The 20,684-nt window shown below is 37.4% G+C and overlaps 1 protein-coding gene across 6 annotated transcripts in view; it reads left to right on the top strand.

Annotated features, from left to right (window-relative positions):
* Window positions 1-20,684, top strand: part of COL14A1 (collagen type XIV alpha 1 chain) — a 249,516-nt gene that overhangs the window by 172,316 nt on the left and 56,516 nt on the right. For all 6 annotated transcript variants that reach the window (XM_079902459.1, XM_079902463.1, XM_079902460.1 and 3 more), the window contains 5 exons: window positions 1,618-1,727; window positions 3,881-4,039; window positions 10,904-10,981; window positions 13,668-13,754; window positions 19,648-19,701. In XM_079902459.1, coding sequence (XP_079758585.1) covers window positions 1,618-1,727; window positions 3,881-4,039; window positions 10,904-10,981; window positions 13,668-13,754; window positions 19,648-19,701 — 488 coding nt within the window. The remainder of the gene's footprint in view (window positions 1-1,617; window positions 1,728-3,880; window positions 4,040-10,903; window positions 10,982-13,667; window positions 13,755-19,647; window positions 19,702-20,684) is intronic.

The raw sequence follows: 20,684 nt of genomic DNA, 5'->3' as shown, positions 1-20,684 counted from the left end.
TTTCATGTCACTCTCACTTCATCTCAGCGTACCCTTCCCCCTCCCCGTGTCCTCAAGTCCATTCTTTACGTTGTCTGCGTCTTTATTCCTGTCCTGCCCTTAGGTTCTTCAGAACCTTTTTTTTTTTTTTTTAGATTCCATATATATGTGTTAGCATATGGTATTTGTTTTTCTCTTTCTGACTTCATTCTGTATGACAGACTCTAGGTCCATCCACCTCACTACAAATAACTCAATTTCGTTTCTTTTTATGGCTGAGTAATATTCCATTGTATATATGTGCCACATCTTCGTTATCCATTTGTCTGTCGATGGCCGCTTAGGTTGCTTCCGTGTCCTGGCTATTGTAAATAGTGATGCAATGAACATTGTGGTACACGGCTCTTTTTGAATTATGGTTTTCTTAGGGTATATGCCCAGTAGTGGGATTGCTGGGTCATATGGTAGTTCTATTTTTAGTTTTTTAAGGACCCTCCATACTGTTCTCCATAGTGGCTGTATCAATTTACATTCCTGCCAACAGTGCAAGAGGGTTCCCTTTTCTCCACACCCTCTCCAGCATTTATTGTTTGTAGATTTTTTGATGATAGCCATTCTGATTGATGTGAGGTGATTCAATTTTAAAAAGTAAAGACAAAGAGAGGAGGAGGAGTGAGGCTGATGCTGGGGAAGCATATGCATTAGTCTACCAGGGAAGGGGCAGGGCTTTTTCCAAGAAGCTGTGTGCTACCTCCTTTTTATCCTTTTTTAGTCCTTAATGGCTGCCAGTAAGTAGGTGTAGGTAACATGCTGAAGTAGTAAATCACCGTATAACGGGACTCAAGGTCTGTTGGAGGTCAGATTCATCATCATCTTGGTCCCAGCTGGTTCCATCTGTTTTTTTGTGTTTTTTGTACCTTCCTTTCTTACCTCTGGACTTTTTTTTTTTTTTTTTTGGTGGTACGCGGGCCTCTCACTGTCGTGGCCTCTCCCGTTGCGGAGCACAGGCTCTGGATGCGCAGGCTCAGCGGCCATGGATCACGGGCCCAGCCGCTCCGCAGCATGTGGGATCTTCCCGGACTGGGGCACGAACCCGTGTCCCCTGCATCAGCAGGCGGACTCTCAACCACTGCGCCACCAGGGAAGCCCACCTCTGGACCTTTTAACTTAAAAATTTATGTTCACTCCTGCTAAAGATGGGGGGTTGGCAGCTTTTGAGCACAGGCATTCCTGCCAAAGGTGCGGGTTAGACGGTTGATGGGTTTTGAACAAAGATCTGGAGCAGCTCTGGCAACAATTTGACTAACTTCATTTTTCCTTTTTGTCTGCCTCTACTTCCAACGTCAGACAACCATCTCCCAAAAGGGTAGTGGGAATGGGAGTATAGGCAAGGAACTACAGAGGAACAATATATGTCAGGGTCCTTGCCTCATCATCACACTACATGGTTAAGTTAGTTAATCTGGCCAGTTGAAAGCCTGGGGCAACCCAAGGACTATAGGTCATTTCCTTACCTACTCGTCACTTTGCCCTAAACACAGCCTGAAAACAAAGGTTACATTATTTTGAGTTGACTTTTTAAAATATTACTCCTTTTAATACTTTCTCAAATGTTTATCTTTTCCTTTCTTTGATTAGATGGTGGGAAAACCCTAACATATTTCAACCATGACTACAGTGGGGATTTTCAAACTGTTACTTTTGAAGGACCTGAAATTAGGAAAATTTTCTACGGAAGCTTTCACAAGGTGAGTAATGCCTTGTATACATATATTCTTTATTCTATTTGCTGTGGGCAAAGAAACAGAAGATAGTAAAACAAAAAATCCATAGAGCTTTCGATCTCATACTTTACCTGAAGTAAGAATTACCTGTGGGGCTTGTGAACAATGCCCTGACCTTCTGATTTGGCAGTTCTGGGATGGGTCTCTAAAATGTACTCTTTTTTTTTTTTTTGCTGTACGCGGGCCTCTCACCGTTGTGCCCTCTCCCGTTGCGGAGCACAGGCTCCGGACACGCAGGCTCAGCAGCCATGGCTCACGGGCCCAGCCGCTCCGCGGCATGTGGGATCTTCCCGGACTGGGGCATGAACCCGTGTCCCCTGCATCGGCAGGCGGACTCTCAACCACTGCGCCACCAGGGAAGCCCTAAAATGTACATTTTTATCCAGTACCGCAGGGGATATTGATAGTGTCGGAAGGAAGATATTTTCCTCTATCCTTCTAGGTTCCTCTAGCTGGCCTAAGAATTAAATTGACATGAGACGGATTAACGGGAAAAACTCAAACAAAAGTTTAATAACATGTATACATGGGAGAGACCCAGGAAAAACTGAGTATCTCACCAAAATAGCCGAAAGCTTCACCTTCTTCAGCTAAAGACAAAAGAGGATTTTGGGGGTGGTAGTTTGGGACTTCAAAGGGAAGGAAGGTAATTCACATGGAGATGGAAAAGCAAATGTTTGGTAAATAAATATTTGCTGGGCCTGCAGAGACAACGGGACACAGATTTTCCCCCACCATACCTAGTCTGTATTCTTTGCAGATGTCTCTGGTGATAGGTCTGTTCTGGGAACTGGACTTCTGTCTGAATCCTTTTAGGCAGTTAGAAGGAAGGTCAAAGTTTCTTCCTGAGTCTTTTGGGCCTTGATTGTTTTCAGCTTGAAACAATCCACATACCAAAGAGACATTTTGAGATGGCGAATTTTGGTGCCTTACCACAGAAGTGGTCCAGGTTCTTACTTTGAGGAACCATGTAGTAGAAGATACTGTATTATTTAGCAGAGAGTTGTTAGTTCACTACATTATGTATGATGTAGGAAGGATTGCTGGTCTACCTGGCCACCAATATAGATAAATACCAGCAGCCAAATCATGTTGAAATATGTAGACAGGTTGCACTGAGACATATATATATATACGCACACACATACAGACCACCCATCACTGCCATTATATAAGTTACCCGGAGGAAGCTGGTAAAACCTGACTTCAGTTGTTCTTATTTTAACCTGGCGCTTGTGACAGAACTCTGTTCATTCACATTTCACATCTCTGAAACACTTTGTTTTGGTGATCACTGGAGTAGACATGCTTCCTTCCAAACTTTACCGTTTCCTTTGTGTTTAGTGAATAAGCCCGCTGATCTCTGGGCTGTTAAGGAATGCAACACCAAGAGTGCCGGAGAGCAGAGGGTTTACTAAGTGGTACTGCAAAAAGCTTTGCCTCTTAACCGTGCCCTTCTTGTACTGTCAGAGGGAGGGAAGGGATGTTGCAAAGCAGTCTTCATCTTGCCTCTGTCTCCTGATGTAGAATGTGGGCAGATCTATCTAATCTACACAACTTTGCTACTTTCTGGGGTTTTGAATACCATAACTGTATAAGAACAATTGCATAACAAAAGTCTGACTCTTTTTTGCCTAAGAAAAGTTGCATAAAAATGTTTTTTTTTTTTTTCTGGTTTAATCGGACTGTGCAACCAGAAGTACAGGTATCTTAAAAACACGTGAGATGCGATGATTTATTACTTCATGGTTCAAAATAGTCCCATTAGCATTTCTTTGGAATTATTGTCATTTATTTACCAACTTCCTCTAGACATGATTCTTTTCTTGGTTAGGCAGAGTCAGTCACAAAGTAGCCAAGAAATATTACAGGGGAAATGAAAAGCTTGTGAGATTTCCTTAGTGTTTAAAAAAACACGACAACATAGAGATGGTACCTGAATGTGGGACAAGCATGGAAATGGTAAAAGTAGAACCTTTTTCCTTAAGCAAAACACATAGTGACAGAATTCCTTCTTTTCTCTTCCATACTTTTTGGTGAGGGGTCATGCAATTATGTAAGTTTGGTTGATATTTTCTCCTGCTTCTTACCTTCTAAAACATCTTTACTTTTATCAGCTGCATGTTGTTATCAGCAAGACTTTGGCCAAAGTGGTTATTGACTGCAAGCAAGTGGGTGAGAAGGCAGTAAATGCATCGTCTAATATCACATTAGATGGTGTTGAAGTCCTAGGGAGAATGGTTAGATCAAGAGGACCAAATGGAAACTCTGCCCCAGTAAGTGGATAAATAAGTGAATCTGTGTTATTGTTAAAGAAAAAAATCCTCTTGAAATATAATTATCTATCTTCCAGGGGAAATATTTGGTAAAGGGATGGATGGAGGGAGGGCTGGATGAATGATGGATTGATGAATGGATAAACAAGTAGATAATGGCCTCTTCAGATGAATTAAAACATGAACGTTCAAAGCTCTGGCAATATGCTTCTGCTGTATTATAAGGAGAATGCTCCGAGAATTAGACTAGTTTGTTTTCTAAATGGATTTTAAAATTCAAATAGTAAAATATTCATATTTTAAAATTCAAATAAAATAGTGTGGCATAAATGGTTTGTTAATGAGAATCAAAACTGTAAATGAAACTCATTTATATAAGCAGATACAAATCCGAATAAAATGTTATTATTATACACAGTAAATTGACATAAGTCTCTCATTTGAGTTAGATTTGGGCATTTTAAAACTAGATTCTTGCTATTGCTAATGTAAAATTAACCCTTTAATTGTTAATAGTTACTTAAATAACAAATCATTCTAAGATATATTTTTCATCATACAACATGGAGTTTTAGACGAGGAGACTTCGAATTGACAAAGAAATCACATTCCCTTCAGTCACTACCCGCAAAAAAGAGCAGTGTACACAAGCTTTTGTTTTCACACCACACATTCACAGCTAATTAGCAACTTCTCTAATTTGAGTCATTCTATAATTAGAACCAATTAGCCTGGAGGGAATTTTATTCTTGTAAGCAATTCCAAATATTCAAATCTACACTTCTCTTCTGTGTAGCAGAATAATCAGATTAATTATTATTCACTCTTATTGTCTTATGCTTTCAGAGATCTGTAGAACTAGCCAGCAAATAGGAAGTCATCTATTTGAATTATATCATGTCTTTTCTTAAAATGTTTTGCATGTATAGTATTCCATGTGTGGTATTGACAACAGTCCACTAATATATATCATACCATCTCCTAATTATAATTCATACTGTACAACTACAGTTTTATAATCACAGTTACAAATTAATTGTATTTCAAATGACACTCTACATAGTAATTTTACTCCAGTTGTGTGATGAATTAAATATTAAAGAATTTATTTCTGAAAGCAAAAATGACTGTAGGTGTCAGGTCTACTGGTGATAAATCTTTACTTTTGACCATGACAGAAAATCAATTAAACAGAGCACCCTCTGTGGTAACTTCCACCCAGTAGGAGACAAAGGGGAATTTATAGAAGTCAATCATTAAAGAGTTCTTTGTAAGCCTAGTAGGAAAAAAGTTGTAGCTTTTGCTAGAATCTAGAAGTCTACAAAGGATTACTAAATAGATTTTTAGTCTACCCACTTATTGAGGAATTTGATTATGTTGAAATGGATGATATTAGAGTAGATCTCAAGAATGTGATTGAAAACTCACTTGCTTTTTTGGTTTATTACTTAACTGTTTCAGGGCAAGGCAAGAGAGAAGCTTCAGTCTTCAATTCTCAATTTAGAAATCATACATTGCTAATATAATCTTGATATACATATGCAAAAGGGAATGTGTAATGTACACGTTTTGGGTCATTCCAGGAGGGGTAATTATCATCTAAGAGGGATGAGTAGTTTATAGGTAAGCATTCCCTGGCAAATTCAGCAATGATTCAAAAACTGTCAAGTGATGGAAGAACTCACTTTATCAGTCTTTAAGACTACAGATTTTTTAAACCAAAGTTGAGTGGAGGAGAGATGAATGGATTTAGGGATATAGTAACTACTTTATTGAAATTACTCATATTCATAATAAAAACAACTTGCGTTCAGCAATGCAAGATTTTACATGCAGCAAAAGTCCCTAGTGGGACTAAACTAATAGGCAGGTTTAATTTAGCCGTCAAAACACACATGGGAAGAAACTTAACAACTGTGCTTCTCCTTTCCAATCTTCTTTTTCCTGAGAAGTTTCTTCTACCTTTTCTGATACCTAATGAAATTATCATGCTGCCAATCAGAGATAATTCAAGAAAAAATTTGAGCTTCTGGCATTGATTATGTTTGTTAGTGTCTTTTTTCCACCTTTTCAAATCTAACACTTATATAATTATACAACTGATATTTATTTGGCCCTCTGATGTGTAAATAAAGACAAATACAAGTTATGTTATGGAGTTTTTAGTAATTTTATTTAGAGTTAAACTTTTATGTAGGAATCAATAGTAGACTAGTCAATGATCCTCTAGAAACAAGTGTTTTTAAATTGCAAGGACATGGTTGTGTTTTCACTGGATTGTATCTTTTACTCCTTAAAATGATAATAGTGGCTAACATTTATTGCCTGCTATGGACTAGGCAGTGTGAACATTTCTGATATTATCTCATTTAATCCTCCAATAACCCTAGGAAGAGATACTTATTATTATCCCCATTTTATAGATGCAGAAACTGAGACTTGAATAAGTTAGGGAGGAATCCCCTTTCAAAAGTGAGGAAAGTGAGATATGAGCTTGTATCTGAGTTGCATGTGGTTACCCAATTTCCATTCTGAGCTCTTTTCCCTTGGTTCAGACTGATTATGATAGAACTTAAGGCAGAGGAGGGAATCTGGTCTGTAACAGTGACCATACGCCTTGTCTATTCACGGGCAGGTTCAAAAACTCACCATTATTTGAATTACAGCCTTGAAATAAACGTGATCAAAATGTTCCCCCCAAGCATGTCTACACCTAAACATTCTCATTACTACCAACAACTACAACAGCTGTTCCTTTTCATCTCCTAATTGAATAGTACCATCATGGTTTCCCTTAAATTCAGCAAGCTGATGGCGAGCAAGTAAAAACACCCTGTTCAATAGGTGACAAGTGATAAAGGCTTAATAAATCTTAGTTTGGAGGTGGAATCAATCAAATTTACACACCAATTTAAAAGCAGGACATGGCCTAGGTCCTCAGGACTCTTTCTTCTATGTTCTCGGGCAATGTAAAGCTCTCTAAATATTTGTATAAGTTCAGGTACAGCTTGACTTCAAATTATAAGCTTGAAAATGTTATACTAGGAAAAAAATCAACAGATGAAAACTGGTACTGAGTGGAAAGTTGAGCCAGGGGTACATTTTAATTTCCATTCACAGATCACAGTGACTCAACTGCCAAGAAATATTTTAATCTTATTTTCATGCTAACATCTGACCCCAAATGACTTGCCTTTTGTGCTACACCCAAACAAAAATGTCCAGTAATGAAAAAGTGTTTGTAATTGTCTAAGTATTCCCTTGAAAGAGATTATAAAAAGTGAAAGTGGGAGGGTACTTGTTTTTTATTTGGCCAGATATTTTTTTTCATAATGTTCAGTCAGTTACAAAGGGAAAAAGTTGCAGAAGTGAAAAGGGGCTGCCTCTTAGTCACTTGAAGTATGATTTATTTTGAACCACATTGTCTTGCACTTTGAGGCACTCAAATATAAGATCTTTGGACATGTCATCTCTGTAATGTTTCCTCCATGATTTGTATCAATGTGTGTGTAATTGCTTCTGGAATAAAAGCCAGATTTTTAAAGAACAATCCCCAGAAATGTGCCTTGGAAAAGAAGTCTCTAAATAAAGGCTGAGGAATCTAAACTATTACGAATGCAAAACAATTATGAATAAATTTGTTGTACTCACACAAAAAAGGCTGCTGACTTCATCTAACTTGAAAAAGAAAAGACAGCCCACAAGCATTCTTCAAATGATAGTATCAGCCTCATTCAGCATTTAGTAGGTATTTGACCTCTTGAATAAATAAAATGAACTCATAAGAATCTCAGTGACTCAATAGGGTAGGGGAATTTTAGCCAAAGGTTTGTATGGAGACATTATACTGTTATAGGTGATTGGGCAGTGAATTCGAAAAACTTCAAGAAAGCCTGGTATATCCTGGGACTAATAAAAAGACTTTGCTTTAAATAAATCTTTCCATTCACTAAAATGTGTTCACACTGAGGGCTCTATTCAGAAATGGAAAATTTCTTAATGGATGAATGACTTACAGAATTGACTGAATCTATCTAATGCTGTCATAATGGGACCCATTTAATAAATGTCCCCAGACAAATGGCATTGTCAAGTTAGGCTGGGGTATCTACATTTTAAACATTAGACTAATGATCTGTTTACTGCAGAATAAACCACAAGAAAATGAGGTGTGCTGTTCAAATCCCAGCCAGAATTCAGCTTTCAACATGTGCTTAAATTACTTTGACTTTTTCGTCCCAAGTCCTAGTTTACAGAATGGGGTTGACATTACTATTATCACACCTCATAGTGGTGATTGAAAGATTAAATGATATAAGCAAAGTCCTTAGGGTAATGCCTGGCACATAGTAAGTTTTTCAACAAGTGTTTGCTGCTATTGTTATTTGCTAAGACTTTTCTCAACCAAAACGTTGATTATTGGGGACACAAACTACTGTTATATTTCTGCTCTCAATACTGCATCACTTTCATTTTCATTCTACTATTTTGGCCTCTGTATTATATACTGCTACAGCTTAAAGATCATTATAAAAGGGCTTTTGTGCATGTTACATTAAAATAATATTTATTAAAAAATAATTAAAAAAGAAAAAATATTTATTATTTATAACTGTATTCTGGGAACTGTTCTGAATATTTCCCTTTATGAGTTCATTTTATTGTTATGGCTACTATTATTACTCTAATGAATAGCTACTATTATTATCCTAATTTTATAGGTAAGGAAAATTGAGACTCCAACACATTAAATAATTTGTTTCAAGTGACTTAGCTTGTGAGTGGATTATACCCAGGCAGCCTAGCTCCATAGCCTCCTAATCTCTATGCTCCTTGAAATATCTTTGTTGCTATTGTTGTTTATGAAAATCAGCAGCCGTGTTCTTTAAAAATGCTTTAATTTTAAAAACCTAATTTTTTAATGGTCATAATTTTGTTGTATGGTTTCCCTGAGCAGACTTAAATATCATGCCCTTTGGGAAAAAAAATTTTTTTAATACAGAAAAAAAAAGAATAGTGAATCATACACTATTTCTTCAAATAACACAATAGCTTTATATTGAAAAAAGAAAACAGGATGTCTTGATTTATGCATCTGCTTTCAAAATTTGTGTGATTTTATGAATCTTGCAAAACTCACTTAGGGAAGGATGTTTGCAGCAAGGCACAATTCTTCCTGGGTATAACAAGAGAAAGCCTGACTTCATTTTCTTTACTGTGAGATAGGGCAGGCTCTTTTGTGATGCTGGAAGCATTGTTAGTAACCTATTTCGGTCATACCAACTACTTGAGTATTCTCATCTTCAGCCAGGGGACCCTTGACAGGGATGAGAGAAAATACGGCACCAAGAGTTTCCAGCTTTTGCTGAAAACACCACTTGCTGAAGGAAAGTTACAGATTTAAAATGCAAAGAATTTCATCCTTCTCCTAGCTCTGTAATTGATGATACATTTTTCTTTTTTGTTTTTTTAAATGGAAGTATGGTTGATTTACAATGTTGTGTTAGTTTCAGGCATACAGCAAAGTGATTCAGTTATAGATAGCTAGATAGCTAGATAGAGAATGTTTATTCTTTTTCAGATTCTTTTCCATTATAGGTTATTATAAGATACTGAATACAGTTCCCTGTGCTATACAGTAGATCCTTGTTGTTCATTTTATATATAGTAGTGTGTATCTATTAATACCAAACTCATGATGATATTCGATACTTGAAAATAATATAGGAAGAAATATAGTATTAGAAATGGTCACATCATGAAGCTAGTGTGAGCCCTTAATGATATTATAATGATGTTTCTAAATGTTTCAAAATATACATTAACTTGTTGTCAACATAAATGAGTAGAACAAGACTGTCTAAATATTTATGGTGTGATCGATGCCTTAAATAAAAATACGCTTAGCACAGATTCTCACAACACCGTATGAGAGCCTGTCATGACACCGCATTGTAAACAGTATTTATGTGTCTGTCTCTTACTCCCTATAAATTCGTTGAGGGCAGAGCTCTGGTTTTGTTCATTTTCATATCCTAAAGGAGGTCTACATGGTATCTGTCTTGCATTATGCACTAAAAAAAAGTATATGCAAATACTATATGGTATATATATATGATATATATATATATATATATATATATATATCATGGTATATGGTATATATATATACCAAATATATGCATGAATGATGAAAGTCAGAATTAATTCAACAAGTCTTCATCATGAATACCTACTACATGCCACATGTTTTCACAAGTTTTTGTTTTTGTTTTTTTGGCCACACGGCATGACATGTGGAATCTTAGTTCCCCGACCAGGGATAGAACCCATGCCCCCTGCAGTGGAAGCATGGAGTCCTAACCATTGGACCACCAGGGAATTCTCTACATGCCACATGTTATGATAGGGGGCACAAAGATGAATAAGTGGTTCTATGTTCTTTGATGACCTCCCAGTCTGAGGAGAAGAAAATATAAATAATTGTACTGTATGGTGGGACATATACTATAAAAGATGTATGGAGCATTGTGGGATTACAGAGGCACTTGGAGTAACTGTGATGGACAGGACAGGGAGGATTTCAACAGAGGCACTAAGCTTTTTTAGGTAGAGACGGAAGGAGGAATTGTGCTAAATAAGGGGGTTTAGATGGATGGAGTAACTACTGACAAAAATCTTAAATCACTGTATGTTTGAGGAACAAAGATTGATATTATTAGACTTTAATTTATTCACTGTAATATTATGTTATAAATGTATTGGTGTTCTATTATGTAATACATACTATGAAATCATTACAATTATAAACACAATGTATCTATATATCTTTTATTGAATGACAATTTTCTTTTTAAATTGAAGTTCCAGTTACAGATGTTTGATATTATTTGTTCCACATCATGGGCCAGTAAAGACAAATGCTGTGAACTTCCTGGCCTGGTAAGAATTCTTCTTTCGTTATTTGGTCTGTTCTTTACCGAAGTTTTCTAAAGTTATATTTAATTTTCCCTGAAAATGAAATGCTGTTTCACAAAACTCATGTCACAGATAATTCTTTGTGATGATGATGATGAAAATTAGAAAGAGATTAAGAAGGAGGTGTGTCTGAAATCAGCAGGACACACGCGGTGGGGAGCGACACAGCTCCACAGAGTGCCTTCTACAGAGTCCGGATGTTCCCAAATTTCAGGTTCACTGAAGCCTTTGGTGTCACAATAATGTTTTTCATGGCACCCCTGAGCCCAAAGAAATACCTAACAATTCCATACATAAGGTCATTAGGTCCAAACATCTTCATAAGTCTTTACATCCTAACAACTCAGTAGCTGTATGAAAAAATGATAAACATAAATCGAAAATTTTAAATGATGAACTTTTTTTTTTTTTTTTTTGCGGTATGCGGGCCCTCCTGTTGTGGAGCACAGGCTCCAGACGCGCAGGCTCAGCGGCCATGGCTCACGGGCCCAGCCGCTCCGCAGCATGTGGGATCTTCCTGGACCGGGGCACAAACCCGTGTCCCCTGCATCAGCAGGCGGACTCTCAACCACTGCACCACCAGGGAAGCCCAAACTTAGTTTTAAATAACCACAACTACTTACTAATGGGATGTGTGTGCCTGTGGAGAATGCACTATTTCTCATGTCTTGGAATCTGATCAGACATCACCATTCTCACTTCTTTTTCCACATTGATTTTCCCCATGGTACTTGCTTTCCTTCATAGCTACTGCTGAAAAACCAGATTTGCAAATATATGACATCAAAAATCTAGTGTTGAAGCTGTGAACTCCCTTGAGCTAGTTATTCATACGAAGTCCAATGGGTGCCGAATATTGCTGTTTCTCTTAATTCTTTTAAACACTCAGAGTGCCCCTGTGAGTTTGCTGTACTGCCCCAGGCCATCTTTCCACACAGTTTGGGAATCATGGTCATGATCTATATAACCTATGCAAGGCTGCTAGAAAAATAACTTTTCCTCATTATTAATACCAAGTGTAATTCACAGGGAGGGGGTACCTGTATCTATAAAGACAGATTGTTCATAATTAAGGATCTTTAGGACCAGTGAGCTGAAATGTTGACCCTGTTATGGTTGGACAGGCATCATATCTTAAGAGTTCAACTGGGAGAATGGGCATGGGGAAGACTTTATCAAGTCTAAAAGATTTGCTTTTTTTAAGACCTTACACGAGATCACATCATCTGTTGCAGGCAGTAAATTCATGGTGACTATGTTTAAGAAGGAAATAACTTTTTTTTTCATCAAAATAAGTTTCCATTAAACTGTGGTGAGGAATTACATCAGAGACACTGTGATGTTATGCTTACGGGCAGGTGGATTGGAAACTGTAAAGGGAAACACTCAGAATCTTATGGAAAATGTGATCACCACATCTCCTAGGAAGGACCCAGCCCTTCTCAAAACTTTCTTTTTCATTTCTATCACTGAAGATGTGTAAATCCCGTGGTAGAAATACATGGATGGAGACACAGTCAACAGCCATGGCGAAACCATTCCCGAGTCTGTGGTCATAGGAGGTCTGCTGTCAGCCTAATGTGGGGGGATCTTTCAGGATACTTAAGTTTGTATTTCACTCAAGCTGCCCAAGATATCAGGCCAGATATGTTAGCAGGGTTTTTATCCTGTAATGAGCTGAAACTTTTAACTATCGTCCAGTATTTAGCGAGAAGCATATAAAGGCTCTTTGCTCAAAATTTTTGGGTTTCTGCTGTGAATATTTCAGAGACTGAGGTCATTTTCATCTTGATAATTTAATTATCATCTGTGCTCTATTCAGCTCTAACGTTACATTTCCCCAAGGTCTTAGAAAATGAAGCTCACTTTCTCTCTATCCAAAGGGACAGATGAACCCTTCAAAGTTCTGTAGTTTCTTATCCCAGGGAAGACTTCTTTTTAGCTGCTACTCCAAATGTGACATTCACAAATCATTCAATAGCCCTTAGCAAGTGCTCTGTCTTGGTTTACACTCCAGTAACTCATTCAGATACATTCAGCCTGGTATTCATCATCTATCTTGTAGTGTTACCTGGCAGCAAAATTCTCCAAGAGGAAATGACCTCCTATCCCAAAGCTTTAGATTGATGCTGTGATGTTTTCTTACTTTCAGTCACAGAAGGTGAGCAGTAGTTAAAATTGTTACAGGGATGATGTGTTTAAGCACTGTTTTTGTTTTCTTTTGTTTCTTTGTTTTAGTGTAGATGCAGTTGTTTTGACGGACCATTCCAACAAGTTTTCTTTTATCCTTTGAAATGGAAAAAAATGTTGTAACACAAAGGAAGTGTTCAGGACCTTTAGTCCATAGAGTACTTAAATTAAATAGTAACCAGAATTTTTTTTTTCCGCACCCACTTCTGCCTTTCTTTCTTCACCTGGATTCCCAAGCTCGTTTTATCAACATCCTTTGATAATAATGATGATCTAGAGAGCCATTCATTGTTTCTTTCAAGAAAAGATTTTGTGGTCAGGAGAGAATATTCTCTGCCTTTCTAGACTAATGCTCACTTACTAATTTTTTTGAAGTGTCTTAAAGTGTTTTCTTTGAGTCCATAAAGCCATTTGTATAGACCATCTTGTTAATAGTTATGCTATTTCTTTTTCTCCTCAGAGGGATGAAGAGACCTGCCCAGAGCTTCCACATTCCTGCTCCTGTTCTGAAATCAATAAAGGGGCTCTGGGACCAGCAGGCCCACCGGTAAGTATTGCCTAGTTTGAACTTAAATTGTTCTTCAATAATATTTATAACTATCACTTGTTGCGTGTCTGTGCCCATCACTGTGCTAAATACTTACTCACTTAATCCTACAAGCAAACTGAAGCACAGAGAGGTCAAGTAACTTGCCTAAAGAACACAGCTTGGAGGAGCTGCTCTTCAAATCCAGGTCTCCGTGACTCCTATAGATGATGCTCTTAACTGCTGCAGCACACTGTGTCTCACAGTGCTGTCTATTCAGAATCTTCCCTTTGAAGTCCTGTGGCTTATTTTCAGTGTGAATGTTGCCAACATTGGCCCCCTGCTTGTTGCTGTAAGATTTGCATACATCCCCTCTGCCCATTCTATATCAACATTGATAGTGAAGGGAGGTTTTTCAAAATCACTGGGAAAAGTATCCCATGTGAGCATGAAGTTCTCCATTACTGACTGGAACTTCATACAGAAAAGAAGGGGGCGGGGAAAGGGGAGAGGAAGGAAAAAGGAAGGAAAGGGGAGAGGAAGAGAGGAAAGGAGAGAGAGAGGGAAAGAGAGAGAGAAAGAAAACATTTTTTTCTTATAAACATTATATATATATATATAGATTCATACATGTAAACATACATGTAAAAAGTAAACATAACCTTTTCTCATTTGGTCAAATACTACAAAAGGAAGGGTTTTTATTGTTGGTGTTGATGTTAATTTGCAAAATCATGCTAATTTATATCATATTTCACTCAAAGAATACATTTAAAAATTCTTAGCATAGGTTGGTAACTGTCTATATATCTCTACAAATAGGTCTTTAAAAATTTTTTTATACAATTTTAAAGGTTATTTTCCATTTACAGTTATTATAAAATATTGGCTATATTCCCTGCATTGTACAATATATCCTTGAGTCTATCTTACACCCAATAGGCAAGAAAATATTTTTTAAAAATATAAAATGTATATAATTGCACTCTCTGGGTCTTTGAATTGACTGTGATAGCTCTTTTGTAATAAGTCTAAATACTTACGTCTAACCTGCTAACCTGGGGTTATCAGCGTTTCTTTAAGATAAGTATGATATAGCTGGTCTTTGGTTAGGAAGTGGCAAATAGATCAAGGCAGAAAGACAAAGAAAACAGGGAGAAGATGCAGGAGCACATGAAATCCAGACCTTGCAGGAGGAATGTTCTGAGGCGGACCTGTGCTTACACGTGGCTTGCTGTTGGCAACCGGTGCGGTCAGCACGCATGCGTAGATACCCCTCGCTGACAGCTGGCGTGCAGCATGGACATTTGCTCCAGGTCGGCCCCACCAACATAGTTTGTCTTCATTTGTGTAGCACACTTACCAAACTGAACAAAAAGGAAGAGAATCTGCTGAATGTATCTGGAATATATCCCATCAGTCTCTCCTTTATCTTTGGCACATAGAACACTCTTTCAAACTCTGGCTGTAGACCCGAATATTGATACTTTTTTTTTTTTTTAACAAAAGACTCTTTATCCCAAAGAAGCAAATGTGGAGTTAATGGTAAAAGCATTAAATTTAAATAAGACTAGGTAATACATGGAGCCACTGTGAACCTCCATTTCCTCATGTATAAACAACACCCACCTCTTGAACTGGTATTGTGAGGAATACACAGAAAAATATGTATCAACGTATTTTGTGTATTATAACCCATTGATCAGATGTAAGGAGTTGTCTTTAGTTTAATCTGAGAATTGAAAACAAAGATTTATTTTCGACTGTGTGTGGCTTGCTTTTTTTCATCCCAAAAACTTTATCAAGGTTAATCACATTGTTTAGTTTATTCGTTGTACCTTCTGTAAGGAATTCCACTATATAAACAAGAGTTTATTGACCCATTACTGTGGAGTATTTTCCTACTACAGTATCATTACAGTGAATGTCCTTTGTATGTCTCTTTGCAAGCTTGAGTAAGTGCTCTTGCAATAACACTTAGAATTAGATTTGTTGGAGAAAAAAGAAGGTGCATGTTCAACTTCACGAAAAAACCCCAAATTACTCTTCAAGGTGGTGGTCCCAATATCCTCTCCCACACACTCTGTATGAGAGGTCTAGTTGCCCTGCCTCTCACCAGCACTGTCTGATGTTGCCAGGTGTGAGAGCTTTCACTTATGATGACTGTAAAACTGTGTCCGTGTTCTTTTTTTTTTTTCTTGGTACGTGGGCCTCTCACCGTTGTGGCCTCTCCCGTTGCGGAGCACAGGCTCCAGACGCGCAGGCTCAGCGGCCACGGCTCACGGGCGCAGCCACTCCGCGGCATGTGGGATCTTCCCCGACTAGGGCACGAACCTGCGTCCTCTGCATCGGCAGGTGGACTCTCAACCACTGCGCCACCAGGGAAGCCCCTGGGTAATATTTCTTAGTGGAGGCATTTACTACCCCTCCCATAGCTAAAGTGGAAAAAACATCTTGATCCTCCACCTGCTACTGAGACTTCGTGTTGTTGTTCTAGCTCATTCAGAGGGCAGCCTTTCAAGTTCCTCAGCTTTAAAGGATGTTTCATATTCTATGCTTCCTCCACTTCTCATAGGTCCCAGTTCACATTTCCTTGCCTTGTGTGGGCTATAAAATACACATTTTCCAGCAAACCCACAAGCATCTTCCCCTTCCTCCCCCAAGGCAGCCTCAGTGTACGTGCCTGCTGCTCTGGTGTTTTGTTTCTTCTTCATTCCTGGTATTTAAGGTTTCAGTTCTCTTAATTAGAATAATGTTTATTTTATTTTAAGTAGCATTAATAAGCTTTTTTAGCTGGAGGGTTATCAAGTTTTTTCATCTGCAGTGCTGCTGGAACAAGTTACAAAATATTTACATATGACCTAAGAGTCAAACTTCATAATGAGAAAAAAAGCAGCAGAGAAGTGAAAGAGAAGGGTTGAGTTCTGACTTGGAGAGAAAGAGAGGTAAAACAGAAAAGCTACTGACATTTTCAAATATTTAAAGTATAATAAACCATTGAAGAAATAGTATCCCAAACAATATGCAATAAACCCCGTCTGATGATTTAACATAGTCGTGATTATTTTCTCACTCAAGAATTTACACAGTGGTATTACGTGCCAATAAAACTCTAGAAAAGCCATAGGAAGCCATGGGTGAAAGAACCATATTTCTTTTGCCTAGACTAACCCTTTCTTATTAAAAGGATAGAAGTTTATATCCACAAACATTTGTTGGATTCTTGTCATCTACTCCATGATAAGGTTTAGGGGTAAGGTGGAAAATAAGTATAAAAAGGTTCCTGGATTTATAGACATGGTACATCGTGTGTGGATATCTGTGAGCCAAATTGCCACATTTGGACAAAACCTTCAGTTAAAAACCAATCATTTGGGGCTTCCCTGGTGACGCAGTGGTTGAGAGTCCGCCTGCCGATGCAGGGCACGCGGGTTCGTGCCCCGGTCCTGGAGGATCCCACATGCGCGCGGAGCGGCTGGGCTCGTGAGCCATGGCCGCACAACAGGGAGAGGCCCGCATACTGCAACAAAACAAAAAAAACAATCATTTAAGATGAGCAAACAAAATTAAAGAGGTGTGCCAGAATGGGTATGTTAATTGGGATGCATTGGGCTTGTTGCAAGAAACAGAAAATTTGACTAACACAGTGGTGTAAATCATTGGGGCATTTGGACATTTATTGTTTGCTCAACAAAAGACCTAAAGGTAGATGATCCCAAGCAAATATGGCACTCAGCAACTTTATCGAGACCCAAGCTTGTTCCAGTTTCCAAATATGCTTTCCTTAGGCTTGCGGCTTCTTGATCAAATTGGCGCAAACCAGTTAACATGACCATTCCTGGTTTCAAAGGAGGCTGAGCAAGCAAATCTCTGTCTTTATAGCTGGAAAAATGAAAGGAGTCAGAGAAGACTCTTTGATAGTCAACCAACAGTGTCTGCCACAGTTGGGAAAAACATTTGCATCATCTATAACAGTTAAAGATGTAGCATCCAAATATATGAAGAATTCTGTACATTAAAGAGAAAAAGACTTGTAACCCAATAGAAAACTGGGTGAAGTATATAAATTGTTAGTTGTATTGAAATAAAATGTAAATGGACAAATGTTATGAAAAGATGCTCAATCACAGTAGTTTTAAGGGAAATAAAAATTAAAATAGGAGTAAGGTATTGTTTTTACGAGTCAGGTTCATAAAAATGCAAAGTTTAACAATATCAAGTGCTAGTAAGGTTTAGAGAAGCAGAGACCCTCAAACTCCTAGCAGATGAATAAATTGGCACAGTTTTTTTTGGAGCACAGTTTAGCAATATATCTGCCTATCCATTAAATTTCATTGAAAATTCTACTTGATGATATGTTAAATATTAACATTTGTACTTAAATCTTAAAGTTTGTACTCAGGGCATGTATAAGGATGTTAATTGTAGTATCGTTTAGACAGCAACAAATTGTGGGCAAAACTCCTCCATTTCCAATAACGAAAGAATGGTTAAACAAACTATCCATTGTACAGATAACTGTGCAACTCATTTAGAATAAGTTAGTCATGTTATGGAAAAACATATTAACTCAAAAATATATGTAAAGTGTTCTATCACATATGCAATCTATATATATCAAAGAATACCACAAAAACACTAATAATAGGTAATATTTTCTATAGATACACATACATAAAACACAATTTTTTAATTGTATTTTAAAAGTCTGGAAGGTAAGCAACCAACTAATATTGATGGGAGCGGGGGAGTGAATTTAATTGCTAAACTGGAAGAAGCCTTAGCTATCACCTGATCCAGTCTTTTCCCAAGTGATGCAAGTGTTTTGCTGATGGTACACAAAATGATTTTCAGTAGTCATAGACATAGCAGGAAATCAACTGGACTCACATAGTGAGAAAGCTATTCCATTTTCAATGATCTTTTCATCCTTCTGCTCAAGTGAAAGCAATATTCTCAGACTGGTGCCCATATGACCCTTCTAATACTTACCCATGCCCCTTTTTAACAAAGAGCAAACCAATTGCTCACAGACTTCACTAGGAACAAAAGCTAGCTAAATTTACCAACATTATTTATAGCATATTTTTAGGTTTATCTTATATTCTTAGTAAGTATATAAGAATACTTATATACTTACTAAATATTATATAATACTTATATACTTAAGTATATATATGTTTTTCCATCTACTATAGTACATAATATTTGCTTTCAAAATAGATTTAAGTGAAATATGAGTCAATTAAAAAATATTCAGTGTATATTTGCATATATGTATGTACACATATACAAAGCATATGTTTACAAAGAATGCATATCCACATATATACATATATACATATTTATTATGTATGTACATATGTATGTATGTATATAAAGAAAATGCTATTAAATAATAGTACAGGCAGTGCATTAATATGACAAAAATTTTGAGGGGAAAATGCAAATACCTGAAGTTTCAGAAACACTAATGTCATTAGCTTTTTATGGTATAAATAAAGAAAGTTAAATTGTTACTGTTTTATATGCTTTTTACAATTTAATTAAATAATTTAATCTCAAAGTCTTGGTATAGGACATGCATAATTTTAGATTAACAGTATATTTTTATTATTTGCGTCATCAATAGCTGTACTCTTACACACTCAATTAAAAGATCCTGTAGCTTTTTTTTTTTAATTTAAAGGGATTTTGCATAGAACGTTTGCTCCAATTGTGTAATCATCAGCAGGAAAAGGTGAATCTGGGGGGTAGATTTCCCGTTCAGGATCATGATGCACATACACCATTACACAATGTGTTGGCCTTTATACAAAATGAGAATTACATAATCCATATTATTAAGTAAAATGAATGAAATATATTGCTTTCAGATTTGTCTTTGTGCTAATACTTAACATCTGTTTGCCAGGGTGGTCCAGGACTCCGAGGACCAAAGGGCCAACAAGGTGACCTGGGCCCAAAGGTAACATTCTTCCTCCCTCTCACATCACTAGCCATAATATAATTTTGGAGTTAAGTAATATTCACCCTTCGCAGTTTAAAGCTCCTTATGTTTTTATGAAAGTTGTGTTGAAGCCTTTCCCCTTATTCTTAAAAGCTTGTGTTTTTTCATCAAAAAAAAATTTAGTAACTTAAGTGAAAAGAAAGGTTTCTGGGTAAGAAATAGAGTGTCAGTGTTCCAAGTGGTTTAGTTGCTTAGGCAGTTCTTGCTCATATATAGTCTTCTTTTCCTCTATCTGCAAAAAGATGTATCGAGGGAGCACTGAATCACAACTAGGCAGCAGTCCACCAGGTAATTTCTTAGGTTTCAGCCTCCTCCTTCTCCCCTCCCACCAGGTACTGTATAATCAAACACACAGCTCTATTTTCCATTCTCACTGCCCAAGGCCATCAAATGTGGTGGTTCAGGTTGTACACTGTACAAAGGCACCAACTAAGAGGACCAAGTTGGTGCCAATCCATGTCAAGGTACACATTTTTCTACTTTGCACAAAGGTGCCCTAAGGGTTGGCAGAAGCCCAGCCACTAATTGAGTTCAGGCCCCATCATCCTGTACCTGGCTTTTGGCAAATCTTCTAATTGTTCTTCTGGCTCCAGTGGCTTGATTTTTTGATTGGTTCTTCACATCTGCCCCCAGATTCATTTCTTTAAAGTTATACTGGATCACATCATACTCTTAAAACCTGCAGTCATGTGTGATTGCTTTGAGAACACAATTCACCCTCCTTAGCATGACATTCAAGGCCCTTTATAATTTACTATCTCATTTTCACCATGTTGCTCCGAATCATCGCTCCAACCACCTTGCTTGACTTACTGCTTCAGTATGGTGACTTATTAAATTTGCATAGTATTTATTCATGGAGAAGAGAACATTGCAATGTTGTTTTACTAGAAAATTGGAAACAAGTAGAGCAAGGTAAGAGTGAATGTGGAGGGTGGGGG

Source organism: Stenella coeruleoalba, assembly GCF_951394435.1.
Source record: "Stenella coeruleoalba genome assembly, chromosome: 17".
In the NCBI taxonomy this organism is placed as follows: Eukaryota; Metazoa; Chordata; class Mammalia; order Artiodactyla; family Delphinidae; genus Stenella; species Stenella coeruleoalba.
The sequence above is the reverse complement of the archived record's forward strand: the minus strand, read 5'-3'. Positions and strand labels throughout refer to the sequence as shown.